The sequence below is a fragment of the Macrobrachium nipponense genome, chromosome 4 (assembly GCF_015104395.2).
Source record: "Macrobrachium nipponense isolate FS-2020 chromosome 4, ASM1510439v2, whole genome shotgun sequence".
Classification (NCBI taxonomy): Eukaryota; Metazoa; Arthropoda; class Malacostraca; order Decapoda; family Palaemonidae; genus Macrobrachium; species Macrobrachium nipponense.
In genome coordinates, this window is record NC_061100.1 from 134,431,120 (window position 1) to 134,453,678 (window position 22,559).

General features: G+C 36.3%; 2 protein-coding genes across 2 annotated transcripts in view; one reads left to right on the top strand and one right to left on the bottom strand.

Moving 5' to 3' along the window:
- LOC135211196 (mitotic checkpoint serine/threonine-protein kinase BUB1-like) overlaps positions 1–22,559 on the top strand; it is a 201,531-nt gene that overhangs the window by 154,506 nt on the left and 24,466 nt on the right. The window contains exon 22 of the mRNA XM_064244418.1: positions 18,086–18,238. Within this exon, the coding sequence (XP_064100488.1) occupies positions 18,086–18,238 (153 nt within the window). The remainder of the gene's footprint in view (positions 1–18,085; positions 18,239–22,559) is intronic.
- Positions 1–22,559, bottom strand: part of LOC135211195 (transmembrane protein 65-like) — a 162,811-nt gene that overhangs the window by 25,137 nt on the left and 115,115 nt on the right. The gene's annotated exons all lie outside the window — the stretch shown is intronic.

Consider the following 22,559-nt stretch of genomic DNA (forward strand, 5'->3'; position numbering starts at 1 on the left):
GTCACCCCATAAGATCCTGCTCTCCTATTGGTCAGCATCTACCCCTTGTGCTTTAAGTATTCTATTGGTAAAAGGATGCTGTAAATTGAAAAACTTATTCATGCAATACATTTAATAAAAAAAAAACTTAGTAAGATAGAATAAAGAATGGAAATGAATGATTATTATACTGTTTGGTAGTTTCAGTAGTTGAAGAGAGATAATGAAAATTTATGGCTTACTGTGTACTAGGAAAAGTGATTGCTTGGCTATTGTTCGATACTCGTTATGTGCTAGATGTAAACAGAAGTTTGGAAGCTTTTTTGTTTGTTTGTTTATTACAGTTAAGGGGGCTGGCCGGAACCTCTATATATGGAGGTATATAGGGCGAAAAATGCAGTCATGAAAAAATTCATGGAGCTTCATATGGCAATTGAGAATACGTATACGAAATATTTCGTCAAATTCCTCTTACTTTCGTACTTACAGGGTAATTTAGTTACGTAACTCAATAAGCCTAAAACATTGATCCGTACAAGAAAATGCAATATTTCTTCTATTATCGTAAATTTTGATAATTATTGTCAAAGAAATTGGGAGAAATGGCATCTGTAGACATTCCCAGAGTCGAGAAGGAGACTTCAGGCTCAAGCTACCAAGTCCAGTCCTGATTTAGTGCGATCACAGACGTCGAGTAGTCTACACGTTCCATTTCACGTCTGACATTCGCCTGCTTTCAAGTATGTTTATGTATGTTTCGGCAAGAATTTCATCATGCCAATGAGGAAAAGACAAGGGAAACATCTCGCTAACATACAGACGAAGAAAAATCGCAAAAGTATTATTACAGAATATCATAATATATGCGTAGTTAGTGAAGAGAGAGGGGAGGGTTGCTTAGTAACACCCCCGTCTTGCTTGACAGCACACGTCACACTGTGCCTAAGGCTACGATCTTTGAGCAAAGAGATCTTCATTTATGATAAATAACAAAGTTTTGGATTTTTTTACCCAAAATGGAATATGAAATTCATAATAATCATGATTTATTAAATTGTCTTTGTAAAAAAAGTTGTACAAAAAAAGCCATTCGAGTTTCACCTCTTGACATTCTCTTGCAATTACGTTTGTTTATCTTTGTTTCGGGCAAGAATTTCATCATGCCAAGAGGAAAATACAAGGAAAACATCTCGCTAACACACAGAAGAAGAAAATTCGCTGTAATAAGCAGAGTTATAAAGAAAGGGGGGAGAGAGATTGCGTAGGAAGGAGTGCCCCATCTTGCCTCAAGCAGTGCCCCAGGCTGCGATATATGAGCAAACGGATCATCTTTATTTGATTAAATTATGAATAATAAATAGTTTTGGTTTATTAATACACAAAAAAGAAATATACATTCATAATAATCATTGTTTATTAATATTGTCTTTATAGAAATACGAAGGAAAACTTTGAACGCCCGTATCTCAAAACTATACTTATTGACCTTCAAAATCTATCTTCTCACTTAGTTTTAAAGCTATAACATTGGAATTCGGTATATAACTCAGAAAGACATTATAGAACAATCAAATAGAGCCCTTTTTTCCAATTTTTGTTTCGTATTTTTTTTTGTAAATTTTTTTCTCCTGATTTATAGGGTTTATTTTTTGACCATATTGAAAAATTTATATCTAGCAAAAAAATGACTTTTAGAAAAAAAACTCTCCATTCGATTGGAGGTCTACATCAGGTCTATATATGGTAGTAATCCCAGGTCTTAATATTAAATATCAAGGGAGGAGATAGAATTTGAAAAATGGTTATTTTCGGGATAAATCGCCCTGGCGTCACAAAACCGAAGGTCAGAGGCGAAAATCATATGCGGTTTAGAGATGTCCCAAGTCACCTTATTAAGTGGTATGAATATCAAAGTCCTGTCCTTAAAAAAGGGCATTAGCCGGCCGGCCCCCTTAATGGTTACTTAATAATTATTTGAAATGAGTACATGCAATACATTTAATAAAAAAATTGTGAATTAGATATCATAAAATATAAAATAAATCAGACTGCTTTCATCGAAGCCAACAAATACGTATGTTTTAGCATTCTTCTTCAGTTTTAATATTGCGTTACGTATATGTTTCATTATAGCTGTCAGTAACTCGGTATCTCCATTAGGTAAAGATAGAATAAAGAATAGAAATTAATGGTTATTATACTGTTTGGTAGTTTCATTAGTTGAAGAGAGATACTAATGAAAATTTATGGCTTACTGTGTCCTAGGAAAAGTGATTGCTTGGCGTTCGTTCGGTACTCGTAAGAGGTGAATGTAAACAATCGATTGGATGGTTTTTTGTTTGTTTGTTTGTGTATTATAGTTAATTATTAATTAATAATTATTTGAAATGAGTACATACTGATTATTTATACATTTTATTGGCATATTCTAAGCTTTTAGCTTCTTAGGTTTAGATGTCAGAATCATAGACTAGGCTACACTAGCAACCGCTAACATAGGCTAGGCTTATTGTTAAGGGACATATGCTAAAGTCCTAATATATGCAGTGAAAATGGGGTTGAACATTACATGCAGTTGAATATTACTCAAGTATGTACAGTATTTTGCATTTTTGGAGTCATATTTCTTCCGTCGGATCGACGTCGTAACCCTAGAACATGTGTTGTAGGCCTGGAAATATAATTTACTGGGGTGTTTTTGTAAGGCTTGGAACGGATTAGTCATTTTACATGTAAAATGTGGTCCAAGATACGAAAACCTCATGATACGAAGGGCGCCTCGGAACAGATTAATTTCGTAACTCGAGGTACTACTGTATTTACGGTGTTGGATATTAATGTTAAATTCAATTAATATACAAACCCACTTTTTGTGATAGCCTTTATAGCCGCCTTTCTACTTGTGTTAAGAGTCGGCGGCAAAGGTATGCCAACATATTTACATTCTTTCGCCCTTTAGCATGAGGACAAGATATTTATTTAACCCTTAAACGCCGAGTGGACGTATTTTACGTCGACATTTTTTGTCTCTCGGGTGCGTACTGGACGTATTTTACGTCTACATACAAAAGTTTTTTTTAAATTTGCGGAAATTACTTAAGGCTTACCAGCCAAAAACTCTTGAATCACGTGCCTTGGGGGATGCTGGGAGTTCACGGATCAAGGTGTTGTTTTGTTTACAATCGTTACGCAGGCATGCAAGCGCGAATTTCTTTCTTGCCGCACTAAAAAGTATCGGTGACACATCTCGGAAATTATTTTGTCACTGACATAATTTTTGTACCATTTTAAATTAGCCGTTCCATGGAGTATTATATATGAAAAATTTGCGCATTTTTATGTAGAATAGTACAACCAAAAAATACTCATGATTGTAGCTTTTATCAATTTTGAGATATTTTCATATAAATAACGATAAGTGCCAAAATTTCAACCTTCGGTCAACTTTGACTCTACCGAAATGGTCAAAAAACGCAATTGTAAGCTAAAACTCTTATATTTTAGTAATATTCAATCATTTACCTTCATTTTGCAACAAATTGGAAGTCTCTAGCACAATATTTCGATTTATGGTGAATTTATGAAAAAACTTTCCTTATGTCAGCGTGGTAACTCTTCCGAAAAAATCATACGTGCGATTGTGGTAATGTTTGCACCATTTTAAAATTAGCCGTTACATAAAGTTTTATATATGGAAATGTGCGCAATTTCATGCACAATACAACTAAAAACAATCCATGGTTGTAACCTTTATCAGTTTTGAAATATTTTCATATAAAAAATGATAAATGACAAATTTTCAACCTTCGGTCAACTTTGACTCTACCGAAATGGTTGAAAAATGCAATTGTAAGCTAAAACTCTTATATTCTAGTAATATTCAATCATTTACCTTCATTTTGCAACAAATTGGAAGTCTCTAGCACAATATTTCGATTTATGGTGAATTTATGTAAAAAAATAAAATTTTCTTTAAGTCTGCGCGGTAACTTCCGAAAAAATCATACGTGCGATTGTGGTAATGTTTGCACCATTTTAAATTAGCCGTTACATAAGGTTTTATATATGAAAATGTGTGCAATTTCATGTAGAATACAACAAAAAATAATTTAAGGTCGTATCTTTTCTCATTTTCGAAATATTTGCATATAAATCACGATAAATAAAAAAAAAACCACATTCGGTCAACTTTAACTCTACCGAAATGGTAGAAAAACGCAGTTGTAAGCTAAAACTCTTACAGTCTAGTAATATTCAGTCATTTATCTTCATCTTGAAAGAAATTCGAAGTCTCTAGCACAATATTTAGATTTATGGTGAATTTAAAAAAAAAAATCCTTCCCTCCGTGCGCGGATTCTTTGACGCAAATCCCCGAAATGCGTACGTCGCATTCTCGGAATATTTGCTCCATTTCATATTAGGCATTTCATAGAGTTTTATATATGAAAATGTGCGCAATTTTATGTGGAATAAAACAAAAAAATATTTGAAGGTTGTAGCTTTTCTAATTACCGAAATAATTGCATATAAAAAAAATATATATAAAAATTCGACATTCGGTCAACTTTAACTCGTCAGATATGGTCAAAAACTGCAATTGTAAGCCAATACTCTTACAGTATAGTAATATTCAATAATTTTTCTTCATTTAAAAAAAAAATTGGAAGTCTCTAGGACAATATTTAGATTTATGGTGTATTTTTGAAAAAAATATTTGTTTACGTCCGCTCGTGACGAATTCATGCATCATATTGTGATAATATTTTATCTGTGTTGCTTTTATCGTTTTACAATGTGTTATATACCAAAATGATCGCAATTTAGTGTACATTACAAAAAAAAATCACTCTTTACCTTTAACCGTTTTGCTCATAGCGCGATTTGAATACAATTATATATGAAATTTTGTTTTTGCGCTATCATATATTGCATTATTTATATATGATAATGATAATTTTTTTCATTTCTGATGGTTGTATACTAAACTTAAGGCAATTACAAAAAAATGAGCCAAAATGGAACTCTTAATCTTGAAAACTAAGCCCGCTGTGATTTTTTGAAAAAAATATTTTTTCCGCTTCCGCTCTCACTCCGAGACCCCCCCTGGCACACGGAAGACGAATTTTAATATACCCCTTCGGCGTTTAAGGGTTAACATGAGGACGAGACATGTATTTAACGTGAGTGATTTTGATCCTGTAATGAGACATGTATTTATCCGAAATTTACGATTGGGAATTACCAAGGGGAACTTCAGAGGTTTGTCCTTGTTTCGTTTTTATGGTAATTAATTTCTCTTCTCCTTTATCCTTTCACTTACTATCAGACGAAGGTAGAAGAAGGGGCGTGTGGTGTTGGTATTTGGGGGATCTCCTCTCTCTTCGGAGGGCGGTGCCCTTGGATGCAAGAGAGGACAGTGCTCGCTCTCACCGCGTTAGTGGACGCTACCAGTCACCCGACCGTCGCTCCCACTGGGACCAGGCGGCTTGCATGACTGTTAGCAGCTCCCCTGATGCACGAGACCAACGCTACCGTCCTCGGTCCAGCGCTTCTCCGGAAGGAGACCGCTGGTCCAGACCTGCAGCTCAATCACCACCGCGGGTTGGCAATCGCCTGCAGTCCTCCCAGCCTACTGGTTCTGCTAGTAGGCAGGGTAGGAGCGTCAGGTCTCCCTCACCTGTCCCTTCAACCTCCACGGGCTACACCGGGTGGAACGAGGCGAACAGGAGTGACCATGATGAATGCACTTCTTACGGTCCGGCCATGAGCCTGGTTCGGTCTTGGGACCAAACAGATCATACGCTCAAGTGGTTGGAGGAGATCAAGGGGGCTGGTTAGGACGATGACGCTTTCCTAGACTTAAGGAGTGACCATCACCGCTGTTCATGTGACAGTCCTGCTGGACTGTGCATGTAGAGACTGGTGTGGGCTTCCCCTTTGGTCCTCTTGAGAGGTTTCGGCCTCAACGAGGACTGGGATGTGTTGGAGGATGGTATTGGCTCTCTCTCCTGCCAGGTGCACACTCAGCCCCACCCAGACAACGGACACGGTGGCGGCAGACGTTTTGGCCACAGTACGAGTTTCGTAACCCTTCTCTGAAAAACTTTTTCTCCCGACGGTAACGTTTTCCTAGACTCGGAGCAGCCATCACCGCAGGTTGATGGCTGCCTGTAACTCTCTTCCTATGGCTGCGACGGGAATGGGAGGAATCCTGCAGAGCGTTCTCCGTAGGATTCTGTGTCGGGGACTGCGTTCATGGAGGGACCTTCGGGTCCTACCGAACGTAAGTCCCCGTCATTGAGGAAGGATCTTGCCCATTCCTCCTCGATTTCTATGTGAATCGGGAGGACCACCACCTGATGGTCTTCTGACGAAATTCCTGGGGGTTTCGCCGAGCGCTTAAAATTCTTTGGAATTTCTAGCACTCTGTGAGTGTTTTTGTCTTCTACAATCTGCAAACACTTGGGGGAGACCATGGTCCAGAGTGGGTGAGACGAGAATTCCTGATAATTGTTACTACGATAACCGGGAATCTTGCCGAATGCTCAAATTCCTTGTAATTTCTGGCGTCTCAGGAGTGTTTTGGTTTTCCTGTAATTTCCAAACACACTGTCGAGACAGACATTCCTGGTAATGTAATTGTTATTACGAACTCGGGAGTCTCGCTAAGCCATTAATTCCTGGAATTTCTAGCGTTCAAAGGAAGTACTGCTGCCGAAGGAAGAACATCACAGGAGGGGCTAAGCCTGGATGGACCTGACGGTCCGTCGCCTCAGTAGGCAGTCACCCCCGAGATAGAGAAGAACGGGCAATAACAGTCAATCCTCCTCTCCTTTTTTTCCTTTACTTCTTGGTTATACCAGAATGAAATAAGGAAATAAGAGGAATTCAGTGGAGTTTACTCCTCCGAATTCGAACCCGAGAGACTATGTTTTTTGTTCAATCCTAGGATTTTACCGAACTTACGTCAATCCGTTCAGGATGGATAGCACCAAGAGTTTGAATGCCTTGGGAACATCGCAGTTCGGCTTGAACTAGTCTTCTTCGGTATCCTGTTATCGCCGTAGAAGTCTTCCTTGGGGAAAACTTCACCTTTGCTCTCTTCATTAGAGAATGAAGGAGGTCAGCTTCCAGTCCTTATGCTTGTTCCTCGAATGGAAGAGAATTTAGGCTGGAGGCTATGTACAGGAACCTATAAATATAATAGGTATATTTCTCTCACGACATACTTCTGTTATCAGTTGAATTGTCCAAGGTGTAGGCACATAACGGGTATGTGACCGACTCAAATCGTATCTTCTCTTAATTGAACTACAACTCAGGACTGCCTTGCAAGCCTCCCAAGAGTTACCAGTTTCGATTTTAAGATACTAGGGGTATTGTTTACAACAACAACCCCTCCAGCGTTTGCATTCACCGAGCAGGACGGGTTTCTTCCCTCCCATTTCAGTTAAAATGCAAATGCTCGAGCGTATTGTCTTGAGCTCGATTGTTCTAGCCAAACGCATTCCTTCATGGAATGGATTACCTGGCAACTCAGGATGACAAATGAGAGAGAGCTAGCGGTGTACGTGCTGCCTGCCAGCCTTGCCTGCCGCAGCACGTACAGCTGGCTCTCTGAGATATTTCGTTCGGATTTTGTCTCTCCTCCTATGCAATGATTGACTACCAAATTGAATCTCTGCCCGGCAATCACAGACTTAGGTCTCTGGTTGGCTGGAATTCTCGCATACGTGTATGACCATCTCTCCTGCATCGCCTTTTGCCGTTGCAAGAATTTTCATTCAGAGATATCTCACTAGTACCTCACAGTAACAGAATTCTGTAGCATAGTCTTCTGCTTCATCTCACCTGCCGCTGCAATGACACAGAATGGTTTCTTCAGACATCTGAGTTTGTGTTCTAAATACATCTTGTAATTCGTAAGTGTACAATTATTCTTTGTTCACCCTGAATTGTAGGTGAATAACGAAGACTTCGCCTGTTCCCCACCCTGCCAGCTCTACTTCCAAGTAATAGAAATGTCCTCCCTGATCCAGCCCATGAGAAGCGGTTCTTCAGGCAGTACAATCCCTGTGTTTTCATTACTGAAAGGTGCTCCGCTTTCATTGCAAACTCCAATTTCTCACCAAACAGCAATGGAATAGCAGTTTAGCGTTTTCAGTCCTCTGTAAAACAACGGATTAAAGCAGTCTTCACTGGTTGTCGTCATCGACGGGAATTTTTCTACGTTCAGAATCTTGAGAGTTTACTTCTCTCGATTCAGCTGTGAAGGCGTAGGTCTGCATTCACCTTAGTCTTTCACTGGCATATAGCATTGTTTCTCCTTAGTTGAGATTCAACTTCAATGAGAACTTCTGCCTTGCCATCAAGGACCTCTGTGTCTAGAAGGCAATTGACTATCATCTGTTGGGCACATGCCATGAGAGGATCATCATCTCGTCTCCCAACATTGATGGCGAACAAGATAGACGATTTGTATGGTTTCTCGGCATAACCCTTCAAAAGGCAAGTGTCATGCGACTACGTCTCAGATACATGACTGCTCGCCTAACACAGCGCAGTCAGTTGGCAGCTGTTGAAGAGTCCGTGACCGTCATGAGCTACGCTGTGGACTTTGTATTGGTTGAACCATATCAGTCATTACTTTGTCCTATTGGCGTGTTCCTGTACCCATGAGGATCGACATCCACCATGGAGTGTCGATTCTTTACCCGCTGCGGAATATTATGAAACCGTGAGAGACTTCTCTGCAGTTGGAAAGTCCAGTGGATGGGTACTTGTCATCACTCCAAAGAATATGTCAGACAGGAAGATAGATAAGGTCTCATTGCGACCATATTTATCTTTCCCTTCGGGCCTGCCCACATGTTCTTGGAACCTCATTTCCTTGGACCGGTGGTGGATGCTTGCAGGTTGAGTTTGCTTCCCCAGCTCCTTCAAGAGGACAAGTTGCATCTCGCCTATGGTGTGCAGTTCTAGAGGTGAGAAGGATGCGAGATAAGGGTTGCCAATTTAGCGATTTTGTCGCTAGATCTAGAGAATTTGAATGTCATCTAGCGACATTTATTGGCCACTAGCGACAAGGAGCAAATCTAGAGATTTCCTTTAAAATCTAGCGACAAATCTGGAGAATTCTAGTAATTTTGAACTACTTACAAAATTTTGCATTATTTTTATTATTCAAAGAAAAAAAATAAATAAGATAGTGAAAAGTCCCTAAATTAAGGCCTATATTCCCAAAATAAACATGAATACAAGAGTACACAAGTGTGATGGCAATATCTCCCCCACCACCACCACCACCATCCATAGACGTGTAAGTCCCGTAGCACGGTAGCGATCTCGTAGAGTACATGTTAAACATTGCTTCTAAATATTTCCATATGGATTCGTACCAATGCTCAGCCTACCTACTAGTACTCAGTATCACGTAGTCACGACTCAAGTTCGGAAGTTGAATCGGAACTTCAGGATTAATAGTGTTTTTATAATTGCCGCTGTGTAAGATTATCTGTTACTTAGTGATATAATCAACTTATTCTTAGAAGTTTTTGATAAACAGAGGAGCTCTTGCATGACACAGCATACACAAATGCATAAATATTCCACACACACATATATATATATATATATATATATATATATATATATATATATATATATATATATATATATATATGTGTGTGTGTGTGTGTGTGTGTTTTATTGGTATGCATTAGCTTCTCTGTTTATCAATACTACAGATCTATAGTAGCCTAGAGAAATGAAATCTCTTAACTAAATATTCTTTTTATTTTTAGGCTAATAAAAATCATGGGAAAGCAATACACTCAACGTTTTCATGAAGAATGGCTAAAAGACTCTAGATTTAAAAATTGGTTAAATAAAATAGAGGGTGATGACAGAAAATGTTTTTGTAAATATTGTAAGTGTACAATAGCTGCCAAGTTAAGTGACATAAACAAACACAGCAACACTCAGAAACATCAAAATGCGGAAAAGCCTTTCAGTGCTCAAAGACAAACTGTCCTCCCTTTCAAGAAAGTGGATGATGAGTCTAGGAGGGTAGAAGGGCGTATGACCCTTTATATTGCAGAGCATTGCAGTATAAGAGTGGTTGACCACTTAAGTGATTTGTGTAAATCGTGCTTTCCTGAAAGTAAAGGATGCAAGGATTTGAAATTGAAAAGAAAGAAGTGTAGTGCAGTTCTTTCTAATGTGATAGCCCCACATTTTGTTGAAGACTTGAAGATAGATATTGGAAGCAGTCCGTATAGTCTTTTGATAGACGAGAGCAATGATATCTCAGTTACTAAATTATTAGGCATTGTAATCAGATATTTTTCTGAAAGAAAGCAAAAGATTGTGGTTAGTTCTTTAGACTTAGTTGAACTTCAGGAATGCAATGCTGAAGCAATATGTGAAGCTTTAAAGAAATCAATAAGGAATCATGGATTAGAATTACAAAAGCTAATTGCAATTGGGACTGATAACGCTTCAGTTATGATAGGGATTAATAATGGTGTCCATGCAAAGTTGAAAAAAGAAATTCCTCACCTATATTAATTAGGTGTGTATGCCACTCCTTGCAGTTGGCAGTATCACATGCTGCAGGTGAATTTCTACCTAGGAATTTGGAATTTTTAATTAAAGAGACTTATAATTGGTTTTCCCATTCAGCTCTCAGACAATCAAAGTACAAGGAACTTTATGCACTGATTAATGATGGACACGAGCCTTTGAAATTAGTTCAGGTAAGTCAAACAAGATGGTTGTCTATTGAGACGGCAATAACGAGAATCGTAGACCAATGGCTTGAACTAAAGAAACATTTTGAAATTGCTAAGTTGTCTGAAAGATGTTACACAGCAGATCTACTTTATAGCATGTACAATGATAAATCCCATTATGCATACCTTTTGTTTTTTAAACCAATACTGGGTGAAATTCAGATGGTGAATAAGAAATTTGAAGTAGAGATTAGTGACCCAACAAAGTTAATGAATGATCTTGTGCATTTGCATGACTCAATGACTTCAAAAATTCTCATTCCTGGAAAAAAAATTACTCTAAGTACTAACATTGAAGAATGTCTAGATCCAAAACCATACCTTGGGTATGCATTTGAGAATGAAATGGCAGTGTAAGTTTCCACCAGAAAAGGACAGTTTTATTCGTGGAAGGTGTGTTAAGTTTCTGGTAAATTTCATACAACAAATTCGTCAACATTTGCCAGATAATATTAATGTACTTAAGTCTATGTCCTCTTTTAGTGCTAGTGAATGTTTGCAGCCGAGAAAAAATAGCGTAATTGACTTGGCAAAAATGTTTGAAAATGATGCTGAACTCATCACACGCATTGATTTCCAATGGAAAAATCTACATCATGTAAAGTGGAGAGAAACCTCAAACACAATAGATCTTTGGGCAGAAATAGGAGGGTACAGGGATGCTACTGGTGAAAATCCCTTTTATGATGTTTGTCAGCTGGCCTTGAAAATCTTGTCTTTACCACATTCAAATGCTGATGTGGAAAGGTTATTTAGTAACATGAATTGTTTTAAAACAAAACCACGAAATCGGTTAATATTGAAAACGGTGAATGCTATATTAGGCATAAAATATGGATTACGGCGACACAGAAAATGATGTCATGATTATCAACTCCCTGATAGTATGGTACAAAAAATAGGGATATTGAAGTCATATGAAAATAAAGTCTCTCCAAAACCCAGCACATCCCAAGAACTTGAAATCAAAGAGGCACTGATGGATTGGGATGAATTTATTTTTGATTAATTATTGAACAATTGTTAAGATCTTATTTTTTGTTTATGAAAAGAATAGCATTACTTGTTTGAAATTTCTTGTATTAAGTAATGAATTTTTTGAATAATTTATTTTACAAATTTATTTTCTTTTTATTAACAATAATTATTAATTTTCCTTCCATTATTCCTAAATAAGTAAAATTTATTTCCTCTTTTCATCACAACAAGTTCAATTAATTATACTTCTGGTATGTTAAAATATCAATAAAAAAAAAATATGACTATCTGCTAATTCATTGCCCTTTTTACAGTATTCTATTTTTAGCTATTTTTTTTGGAGAGAAATTCCATATGACTTTAGCTACTTTTTAGCTACTTTTGCAAGCTTATCTAGCAACATTTGAAAATTTGAGTTGGCAACCCTGTGCGAGAGTGACTGGCCTCTCCACCTTCCCCACCTCGTCCTTCCACTCCTCTTCCTTCGGGTTGAGGATAGAACTTGAACTTACACTGGCTGGTCAGGCGATTAATGCGGTAAGCTTACACATACAGCATCCTTTTTATGTTTCTTATCAGAATCATAAAAGCAATCCCGCTCCTTCCTCTAACAAGGGAAGGAAGGAGACTGTTGGTGTCTTTATCCGCTGCAGAATCTTACAAGGCCATGAGAGACTTCTCTGCAGTTGGATAGTCCAGCGGACGGGTACTTGTCATCACTCCGAAGAATATGTCGGACAGGAAGATAGACAAGGGAAGGTCTCATTGCGACCATATTTATCTTTCCCTTCGGGCCTGCCCACAGGTCCTTGGAACCTCATTTCCTTAGAACGGTGGTGGATGCTTGCAGGTTGTGTTTGCTTGCCCAGCTCCTTCAAGAGGATAAGTTGCATCTCGCCTATGGTGTGCAGTTCTAGAGGTAAGAAGGATGCAAGAGTGACTGGCCTCTCCACCTTCCCCACCTCGTCCTTCCATTCCTCTTCCTTCGAGTTGAGGATAGGACTTGAACTTACGCTGGCTGGTCAGGCGATTGATGCGGTAAGCTTACACATAGAGCATCCTTTTTATGTTTCTTATCAGAATCATAGTAGCAATCCTCTCCTTCCTCTAACAAGGGGAGGAAGGAGACTTATAATAATGCAAACCCTTCTCAGAACTTTGCATTAATGCCTCCGACTCCAATATTCTTCATAGTCCATTTTCAGATGAGTTATGATTCCTCACTCATTTCGAAAAGGCCCAGAAGTCTGACTCTTGATCATGCAGCTCCTATACTCCGATCAAGTTGTCAGAGGCAGGTCACTCCTCGCTCTTACGAGCAGGAGTAGCCTAGGTGTGTAGAACTCCAATCAGTTCTAGAGGCTCACTCATATTCCTCCCACCAATCAGTTAGTCTTTCTTATGTAAAGGACCGATGGTTTGTATATCGTGTAGGAACAAATAAAAAATTTTGGAAGTAAGCTGTATTTTTCCCAACTATACAAACCTGAGGTCCTTTACATTCATGCCCACCTCATGCCACCCCTCATTCTGAACCTGGGCCAAAAGGCAAAGTGGAGTGTTTACATCCGGGCAGGCTAGCTTACCTGCCTGCCACACGGTAGTTACTGCCTAACCACCTTGTTCAAGAATTTAATAGCCATAATTCCAGCTACGCCAAAAATAATTCCTTATGTAAAGGACCTCAGGTTTGCATAGTTAGGAAAAATACAATTTACTTCCAAAAATTGTTATTTTGACATGATTGTAGCGTGTGTTCTGCTAGCCTCTTGCAGGTCAATCACACCCAGATTCGAGATAGACGATGATTTGTAGGGTGAAAAAAACATGTTTTTTGAAACACTCCTTGGGTCATGCTGGACTTGTCGCACCTCTTGAGGGTTAAATTTCCCCTGAACCCCTTTACCTGACACCATCAACCCCCACCACCTGTCCTCCTTCCTGCCCAACCCTTCCTACCCAGGGCTAAACCAGCCTTTCTTATACATATTTGTAATAGTATTACTAATTATAGTAATGGTAATCACAGGCAGTCCGTGAGTTACAACAGATATCTTAACTTTGAAAAAATAAACAATAAATAAAAAGTGAGTAAAACCTTATCTTTAACCGTGTGGTTGGTTTTAAGACAGGACACGTTTGCTCTCTGTCCTTTTAAAGCAGGTTTAGTTTGCCTGCCTTTTCTTTTCTTTCTGGGTTTGAGTGCGTGTAATTCCTGTGGGTCTGTACGGGTATCTGGATATTATGGATCATATTACCTCCCTATCCAAGGTTTCTTTGGGATCTTGCAGGAAACGGAGAAAATGCCTGGTTATTTGTGAATTTCCTTGTTTGCAATTTTTAACATCGGTGTCCCCATGAACCATTTTGACAAGCCACTGATAGAAGCTTGACTCCAAACGCAGTCTTCTTGTTGGCTCTTAGCATCTACCAAAAGGGAAGGGAAACTATATAGTTTTTGTCATATGAGGTAAAACATTCCAGAGGTTGGAAGTCATTAGTCTTCAAGTTAATACATGAATTCATGGCTAAGACAGAATCCATTAGTTGCAGATGGCAGATTTGTCTCCTTTTCTATGACTACTTTGAAAGACTGTGGATAATGACCTTGAAGTAATTTTATTTATTGATTATATATTGTATAATTATTATTGGTATTTTCTGCATTGTTGAAATATGGTGGGTGTCCTTTATAAGGACAGCATATGGTTGATTCTAGAAGGTGTTTGTTGATGTATTTAACCCTCTTACGCCGACTGGACGTATTTTATGTCGACATTTTTGTCTCCCGGTGTGCCGACTGGACATATTTTACGTCGACTCATAAAAGTTTTTTTTTTAAAATTCGCAAGGAAAAATAACTATAGGCCTACCAGCCAAAACTTTTGAATCACGCGCCTTGGGGGATGCTGGAGTTCACGGATCAAGGTGTTGTTTTGTTTACAATCGTTATGCAGGCGCGCAAGCTCGAATTTCTTTTCTTGCTTGCACTAAAAAGTATCTGTGACACATCTCGGAAATTATTTCGTCACTTTGACATAATTTTTGTACCATTGTAAATTAGCCGTTACATGAAGTATTATATAAAGAAAATGTGCGCATTTTTATTTAGAATACAACAATATACTCATGATTGTAGCTTTTATCAGTTTTGAGATATTTCATATAAATAACGATAATTGCCAAAAATTTCAACCTTCGGTCAACTTTGACTTTACCGAAATGGTCGAAAAACGCAATTGTAAGCTAAAACCTTTTTATTTTAGTAATATTCAATCATTTACCTTAATTTTGCAACTAATTGGAAGTCTCTAGCACAATATTTCGATTTATGGTGAATTTATGAAAAAAATTTTCCTTACGTCCGCGCGGTAACTTCCGAAAAAAATCATACATGCGATTGTGGTAATGTTTGCAACATTTTAAAATTAGCCGTTATATAAAGTTTTATATATGGAAATGTGCGCAATTTCATGCACAATACAACTAAAAACAACCCATGGTTGTAGATTTTATCAGTTTGAGATATTTTCATATAAATAAGACATTGCCAAAATTTCAAACCTTCAGTCAACTTTGACTCTACCAAAATGGTCCAAAAAACGCCAATTGTAAACTAAAACGCTTATATTCTAGTAAATATTCAAGCACTTACCTTCATTTTGCAAGAAATTGGAAGTCTCTAGCACAATATTTTTATTTATGGTGAATTTATGAAAAAAATAACACTTTCTTTACGTCTGCGCGGTAACTCTTCCGAAAAAATCATACGTGCGATTGTGGTAATGTTTGCACTATTTTAAATTAGCCATTACATAAAGTTTTATATATGAAAATGTGCTCAATTTCATGTAGAATCAACAAAAAATAATTGAAGGTTGTAGCTTTTCTCATTTTTTAAATATTTGCATATAAATCACGATAAATAGAAAAAAACCACGTTCGGTCAACTATGACTCTACCGAAATGGTCAAAAAACGCAATTGTAAGCTAAAAATCTTACAGTCTAGTAATATTCAGCCATTTATCTTCATCTTGAAACAAATTCGAAGTCTCTAGCAAAATATTTAGATTTATGGTGAATTTAAAAAAAAAAATCTTTCCTTCCCTCCGCGCGCGGATTCTCCGCCACAAATCTCCAAAATGCGTACGTCGCATTCTCGGAATATTTGCTCCATTTCATATTAGGCATTTCATAGAGTTTTATATATGAAAATGTGCGCAATTTCATGTAGAATAAAAAACGAAAAATATTTGAAGGTTGTAGCTTTTCTTATTTCCAAAATAATTGCATATAAAAAAACATATATACCATTCGACATTCGGTCAACTTTAACTCGTCAGATATGGTCGAAAACTGCAATTGTAAGCTAATACTCTTACAGTATAGTAATATTCAATAATTTGTCTTCATTTTGAAAGAAATTGGAAGTCTCTAGGACAATATTTAGATTTATGGTGAATTTTTGAAAAAAAATATTTGTTTACGTCCGCTGCGTTACGATTCATGCATTATTTGTGATAATATTTCACTGTTGCTTTTATCATTTTACAATGTGTTATATACCAAAATGATCGCAATTTAGTGTAAATTACAACGAAAAAAAAGTAACTTGTTACTTTTAACCGTTTTGCGCACAGCGCGATTTAAATACAATTATATATGAAATTTCGTTTTTGCGCTATCATATATCGCATTATTTATATTTGATAATGATAATTTTTTTCATTTCTGATGGTTGCATACTAAACTTCAGCCAATGAAAAAAAAAGGAGCCAAAATGGAACTCTTAATCTTGAAAACTAAGCGCACTGTGATTTAAAAAAAAAAAAAAAAAAAAAAAAAAATTCCGCTTCCGCGCTCACTCTGAAACACCTTCGGCACATGGGAGACAATTTTTTTTTTACCGCTTCGGCGTAAGAGGGTTAAGTTGTGTCGTGACGTCATAGACATGATGGCGGTGGGATGTAAACAATAACACGGGGGAGTTGGGGAGACATGCTGGTGGTGGTTGGCTGGTAGGGGAGAGCTCTCTGTCGGGTAGTTTTTGGGTCATAAGTCTTGTTCTGCTGTTGATCTAAGGTGATTTCTGGAGTATACTGGAGTTGGAGAACGAGTACAGGTGGGTAGATTATTCATTTGTATAGAAAAAAAAGGGGTTAGGCTAGGCTAAAATTCAAGTCCAGTCAGGGTGCTGCATCCTTACCTTTAAAAAAAGAAGTGTCCAGGAATACAATATCGTTTTGGTTATAAGAAATGTTCAGGAATGCATATTTGACAGAATCTGAAAGATCAAAATGTTGTGAGAGCAAGAGTGTATGACATCAGGGGTTTGAGCTCTTCTTTGGCATTCAAGAATGTCTGTTCAGAGAATTTTGAAAGCTGGTATTTTGTTCCGTCAAACCACCACCACTTCCTTTACTTGAAGGATTATTGGCCATGGGTCCTTGGGCACTTTTCCCTTGGGTCTGGTAGTGGCTGCTCAACAAATGTAGCTCATCCAGTACCCCTGGCAGGTCAGTATGTATCTAGTCTAAGATGATGGTAAGAAAGTAGAATGAATGAGGTGACTGGTCTTTTCTTTCCTGCATTTTACCTACAGGCAATAAGAAAAGTACCGTCATAAACTGGAACGGACTAGATACAGGTGAGTGAGACAGCCACGCTGTTAAGAGTGATCAATAATGTATGATAATTTCAGTAGTAGCACATCCCTCTGTAGCAAGGAGGGAGAGGAGTGATGATAAACCCACATAAGAAGATACGTTGGTTTTGGGAACAGATAGCTTTACATTTCTGCAGATGCAATGGACTATGTTATTGTAAGTTGATACTCATGTATCATAGGTTCGGAGGTTGAGGTCAGTTCTCTGAAAATATCTTTATGCAGAAGTTGACTAAAGGTGGCAAACTCCTATTCGGTTTATAATACCTCCCACTAATTAGTAAGTCTATCCTAATGTTAAAACTGAAGGTTTGTTTTGTATATGAACAAATGACAAATCTTTTAATCCATCAGTATTTTTCATAACTAACAAACCTGAGGTCTTAACATATAAAGGCCACTACCACCACCCCTCAGACAGTTAAACTGGGTTGGAAGTGTAACTGATGTGACCACGAGGTGCTGAAGGCATTGTGGGAGATCCCACAGACCTCGTGATCAAGCACAGATGCCAATTTTAAATTAATTTTACTGGTCTTCCATCTGGCACTATTAGATTTATTGTAATTTTAAGACCAGGTTTGTTAGTTATGAAAAATGAAAATTAATAAAAATAAATTTATTCTTGAAAGTTTTTGTTCATTGAAAAGGTTTTTTTTTTATTTCAGGTACTATCAGAGAATAATTTTCCTGAGAAAATAAACCCATTTTGTAAAGAACTGGTAGGAAAGCTGTTGGACAACTTGAATGAAAAAGTGGAGACCCGTGGAGGATATGTGCAAATGGATGGAAAACTACCATTAATCAAGCCAAATGTGCAGGTAACTTTTTTTTTTTCATGTTCATACAAATTACTTTGATTTAACTGCAAAAGGCTCCAATTTTTCCAGAAGGTGAATTGTTTTGGTTTTATATCCAAAGTCTATCCACATAAAAAACTGAAAGAGTGGGATTTCCTGGAAAGTTGTTAATTCTATGATAGCATTAATTTAAGATTAGGCAAATGATCATAAGTTTCTTATTTGTCCAGGTGAAAAATTTTTTTTATAGGATTTTATAAGAACAGTTTTAAGTGTTTTTTTTTTTGGTCATCAAATAAAAACCAAGCAGATCATAATCAGCGTTTTGTTTTAAAAAAATGAAAAAAGGTACAAGCTAAAAAAAATATCAAAAGATTTGACTTAAATTATTGGGTATCAAGTTTTCCACCTACTTGCAGCTCATCTCTCCAAGAGTTCACTCTGATTCCCATCGACTGACCTCTTGTGCTGTGATAATTTTGTGTGAGGTTTGATGCAAATTTACTTTTTATGATTGTGAGCTGATTTTGATGTTGATTTTTCCTATGCCAGGACATCAGACAAAACATTCATCAATCAAATCAAGCCAGATGATGAATTTAATTACCTGACAACATTTCTTCAGTTTATTTTAAAAATGAATAAAATATATAATGTACACAGTATAGTAGTGACCTTTTGCTGCATTGATTATTTCCTATAGATTTACTGTTCATGGAAAGATACTAAAGTTAGTGTTTTGAACTTGAATAGTTATGTTTTATTATATTGTAGTTTATTTAAATAAGGAAAACTCAAGTCCAGACAGAGAGTTCAAGTTAGATAACAGATTTACAGTCATATAAATCCAATATTTACTTAACCCTTAAACGCCGAAGCGGTAAAAAAAAAAATGTCTCCCGTGTGCCGGAGAAGTTTCAGAGTGAGCGCGGTAGCGGAAAAAATATTTTTTTTAAAAATCACAGCGCGCTTAGTTTTCCAGATTAAGAGTTCATTTTTGGCTCCTTTTTTTGTCATTGCCTGAAGTTTAGTATGCAACCATCAGAAATGAAAAAAATTATCATTATCATTTCGTTGTAATGTACACTAAATTGCAATCATTTTGGTATATAACACATTGTAAAACGATAAAAGCAACACAGAGAAAATATTATCACAAAATAATGCATGAATCCGTAACGAGCGGACATAAACAGATATTTTTTTCAAAAATTCACCATAAATCTAAATATTGTCCTAGAGACTTCCAATTTCTTTCAAAATGAAGACAAATGATTTAATATTACTATACTGTAAGAATATTAGCTTACAAATGCAGTTTTCGACCATATCTGACGAGTTAAAGTTGACCGAATGTCGAATTTTTTTTATATATATTTTTTATATGCAATTATTTCAGAAATTAGAAAAGCTACAACTTTCAAATATTTTTAGTTTTATTCTACATGAAATTGCGCACATTTTCATATATAAAACTCTATGAAATGCCTAATATGAAACGGAGCAAATATTCCGAGAATGGGATTTACGCATTTCGGAGATTTGTGGCGGAGAATCCGCGCGCGGAGGGAAGGAAAGTTTTTTTTAAAAATTCACCATAAATTTAAATATTGTGCTAGAGACTTCAAATTTGTTTCACGATGAAGATAAATGACTGAATATTACTAGACTGTAAGAGTTTTAGCTTACAATTTGGGCGTTTTTCGATCATTTCGGTAGAGTCAAATTTGACCGAACGTGGTTTTTTTTCTATTTATCGTGATTTATATGCAAATATTTCAAAAATGAGAAAAGCTACAACCTTCAACTATTTTTTGTTGTATTGTACATGTAATTCCGCACATTTTCATATATAAAACTTTATGTAACAGCTAATTTAAAATGGTGCAAACATTACCACAATAGCACGTATGATTTTTTCGGAATAGTTACCGCGCGGACGTAAAGAAAATGTTATTTTTTTTTCATAATTCACCCATAAATCCGAAATATTGTGCTAATAGACTTCAAATTTGTTGCAAAATTAAGGTTAATGCTTGAATATTACTAGAATATAAGCGTTTTAGCTTACAATGGCGTTTTTTCGACCATTTCGGTAGAGTCAAAGTTGACCGAGAGGTTGAAAATTTGTCACTTATCATTTTTCATATGAAAATATTTCAAATTGATAAAAGCTACAACCATGGGTTGTTTTTTTTAGTTGTATTGTCTCATGAAATTGCGCACATTTTCATATATAAAACTTTATGTAACGGCTAATTTAAAATGGTGCAAACATTACCACAATCGCATGTATGATTTTTTTCGGAAGTTACCGCGCGGACGTAAGGAAAATTTTTTTTCATAAATTCACCATAAATCGAAATATTGTGCTAGAGACTTCCAATTAGTTGCAAAATTAAGGTAAATGATTGCATATTACTAAAATATAAGTGTTTTAGCTTACAATTTCGTTTTTCGACCATTTCGGTAGAGTCAAAGTTGACCGAAGGTTGAAGTTTTGGCACTTTTCGTTATTTATATGAAAATATCTCAAAACTGATAAAATCTACAATCATGAGTATTTTTTTGTTGTATTCTACATACAAATGCGCACATTTTCATATTTAAAACTCCATGTAACGGTTAATTTAAAATCGTAAAAAAATTATGTCAAAGTGATGAAATAATTTCCGAGATGTGTCACAGATACTTTTTAGTGCGGCAAGAAAGAAATTCGCGCTTGCGTAACGATTGTAAACAAAACAACACCTTGATCCATGAACTCCCAGCATCCCCCAAGGCACGTGATTCAAGAGTTTTCGGCTGGTAGGCCTAAAAGTATTTTTCCGCGAATTTTTAAAAAAACTTTTGTATGTCGACGTAAAATACGTCCGTCGGCACCCGAGAGACAAAAAATGACAAAAAATCGTCGACGTAAAATACGTCCAGTCGGCGTTTAAGGGTTAACCTGTATTTCCGAAACTGTCTCCCGTATGCCGGCGGCGTTTGCAAGTGAGCGCCGAAGCAGTTTTATTTATTTATTTATTTATTTATTTTTATTTATTTATTTATTTTTTTTTTTCAAAAGAAAAAAAAATCACAGCACTCTTAATTTTCAAGATTAAGAGTTCATTTTTGGCTCCTTTTTTATCATTGCCTGAAGTTTAGTATGCAACCATCAGAAATGGAAAAAAATGTCCAATGTAAATATTGGATTACATGACGGCACGAAAACATTTCACATATAATTGTATACAAATTGTGCTGTGAGCAAAACAGTAAAAGCTAATGAGTTAATTATTTTTTCGTTGTATTGTACGCTAAATTGCAATGATTTTGGTACATAACAAATTGTAAAACTATCAAAGCAACACAGAGAAAATATTATCACAATATGATGCATGAATTCGTAACTCGCTGACATAAAAAAAGCTGTTTTCAAAAATTCACCATAAATCGAAATATTTTGCTAGAGACTTTCTGTTTGTTGCAAAATGAACATAATTGATTGAATAATACTAGACTGTAAGTGTTGTAGCTTAAAATGGCAGTTTTCGACCATTTCAGTCGAGTTAAAGTTGACCAAAGGTCAAATTTTTTCTATTTATTGTTAATTATTGACCGAAGGTCAAATTTTTTCTATTTATTGTTAATTATATGAAAATATTTCAAAACTAATAAAAGCTTCAACCATGGGTTGTTTTTTGTTGTATTCTACATGAAATTGCTCACATTTTCATATATAAAACTTTATTCAAACATTACGACAATCAGACGAAAAAATGTCTGATTTTTTTTTTTTTTAAAGAGGACCGCACGGACATAACGGAATTTTTTTTTTTTTTTCTCTTTTTTTTTTTCCTGCTCTTCTCTCTCTCTCTCTCCATAAATTCACCATAAATCGAAATATTGTGCTAGAGACTTCCAATTTGTTGCAAAATAAAGGCAAATGATTGAGTGTTACTAAAATGTAAGAGTTTTAGCTTACAATTTTGACCATTTCGGTCGAGTCAAAGTTGACCGAAGGTTGAAATTTGGCACTTATCGTTATTTATATGAAAATATTTTCAAAACTGATAAAAGCTACAACCATGTGTTGTTTATTGTTGTATTCTACATGAAATTGCGCACATTTTCATATATAAAACTTTATGTAACGGCTATTATAAAACTGCAAACATTACGACAATCTTACAAAAAAATGTCTGATTTTTTTGGCAGTTACCGGTTGGACGTAGGAAAAAGTTTCTTTCTAAAATTCACCATAAATCGAAATATTGTGCTAGAGACTTCCAATTTGTTGCAAAATAAAGTTAAATGATTGAGTACTACTAGAATGTAAGAGTTTTAGCTTACAATA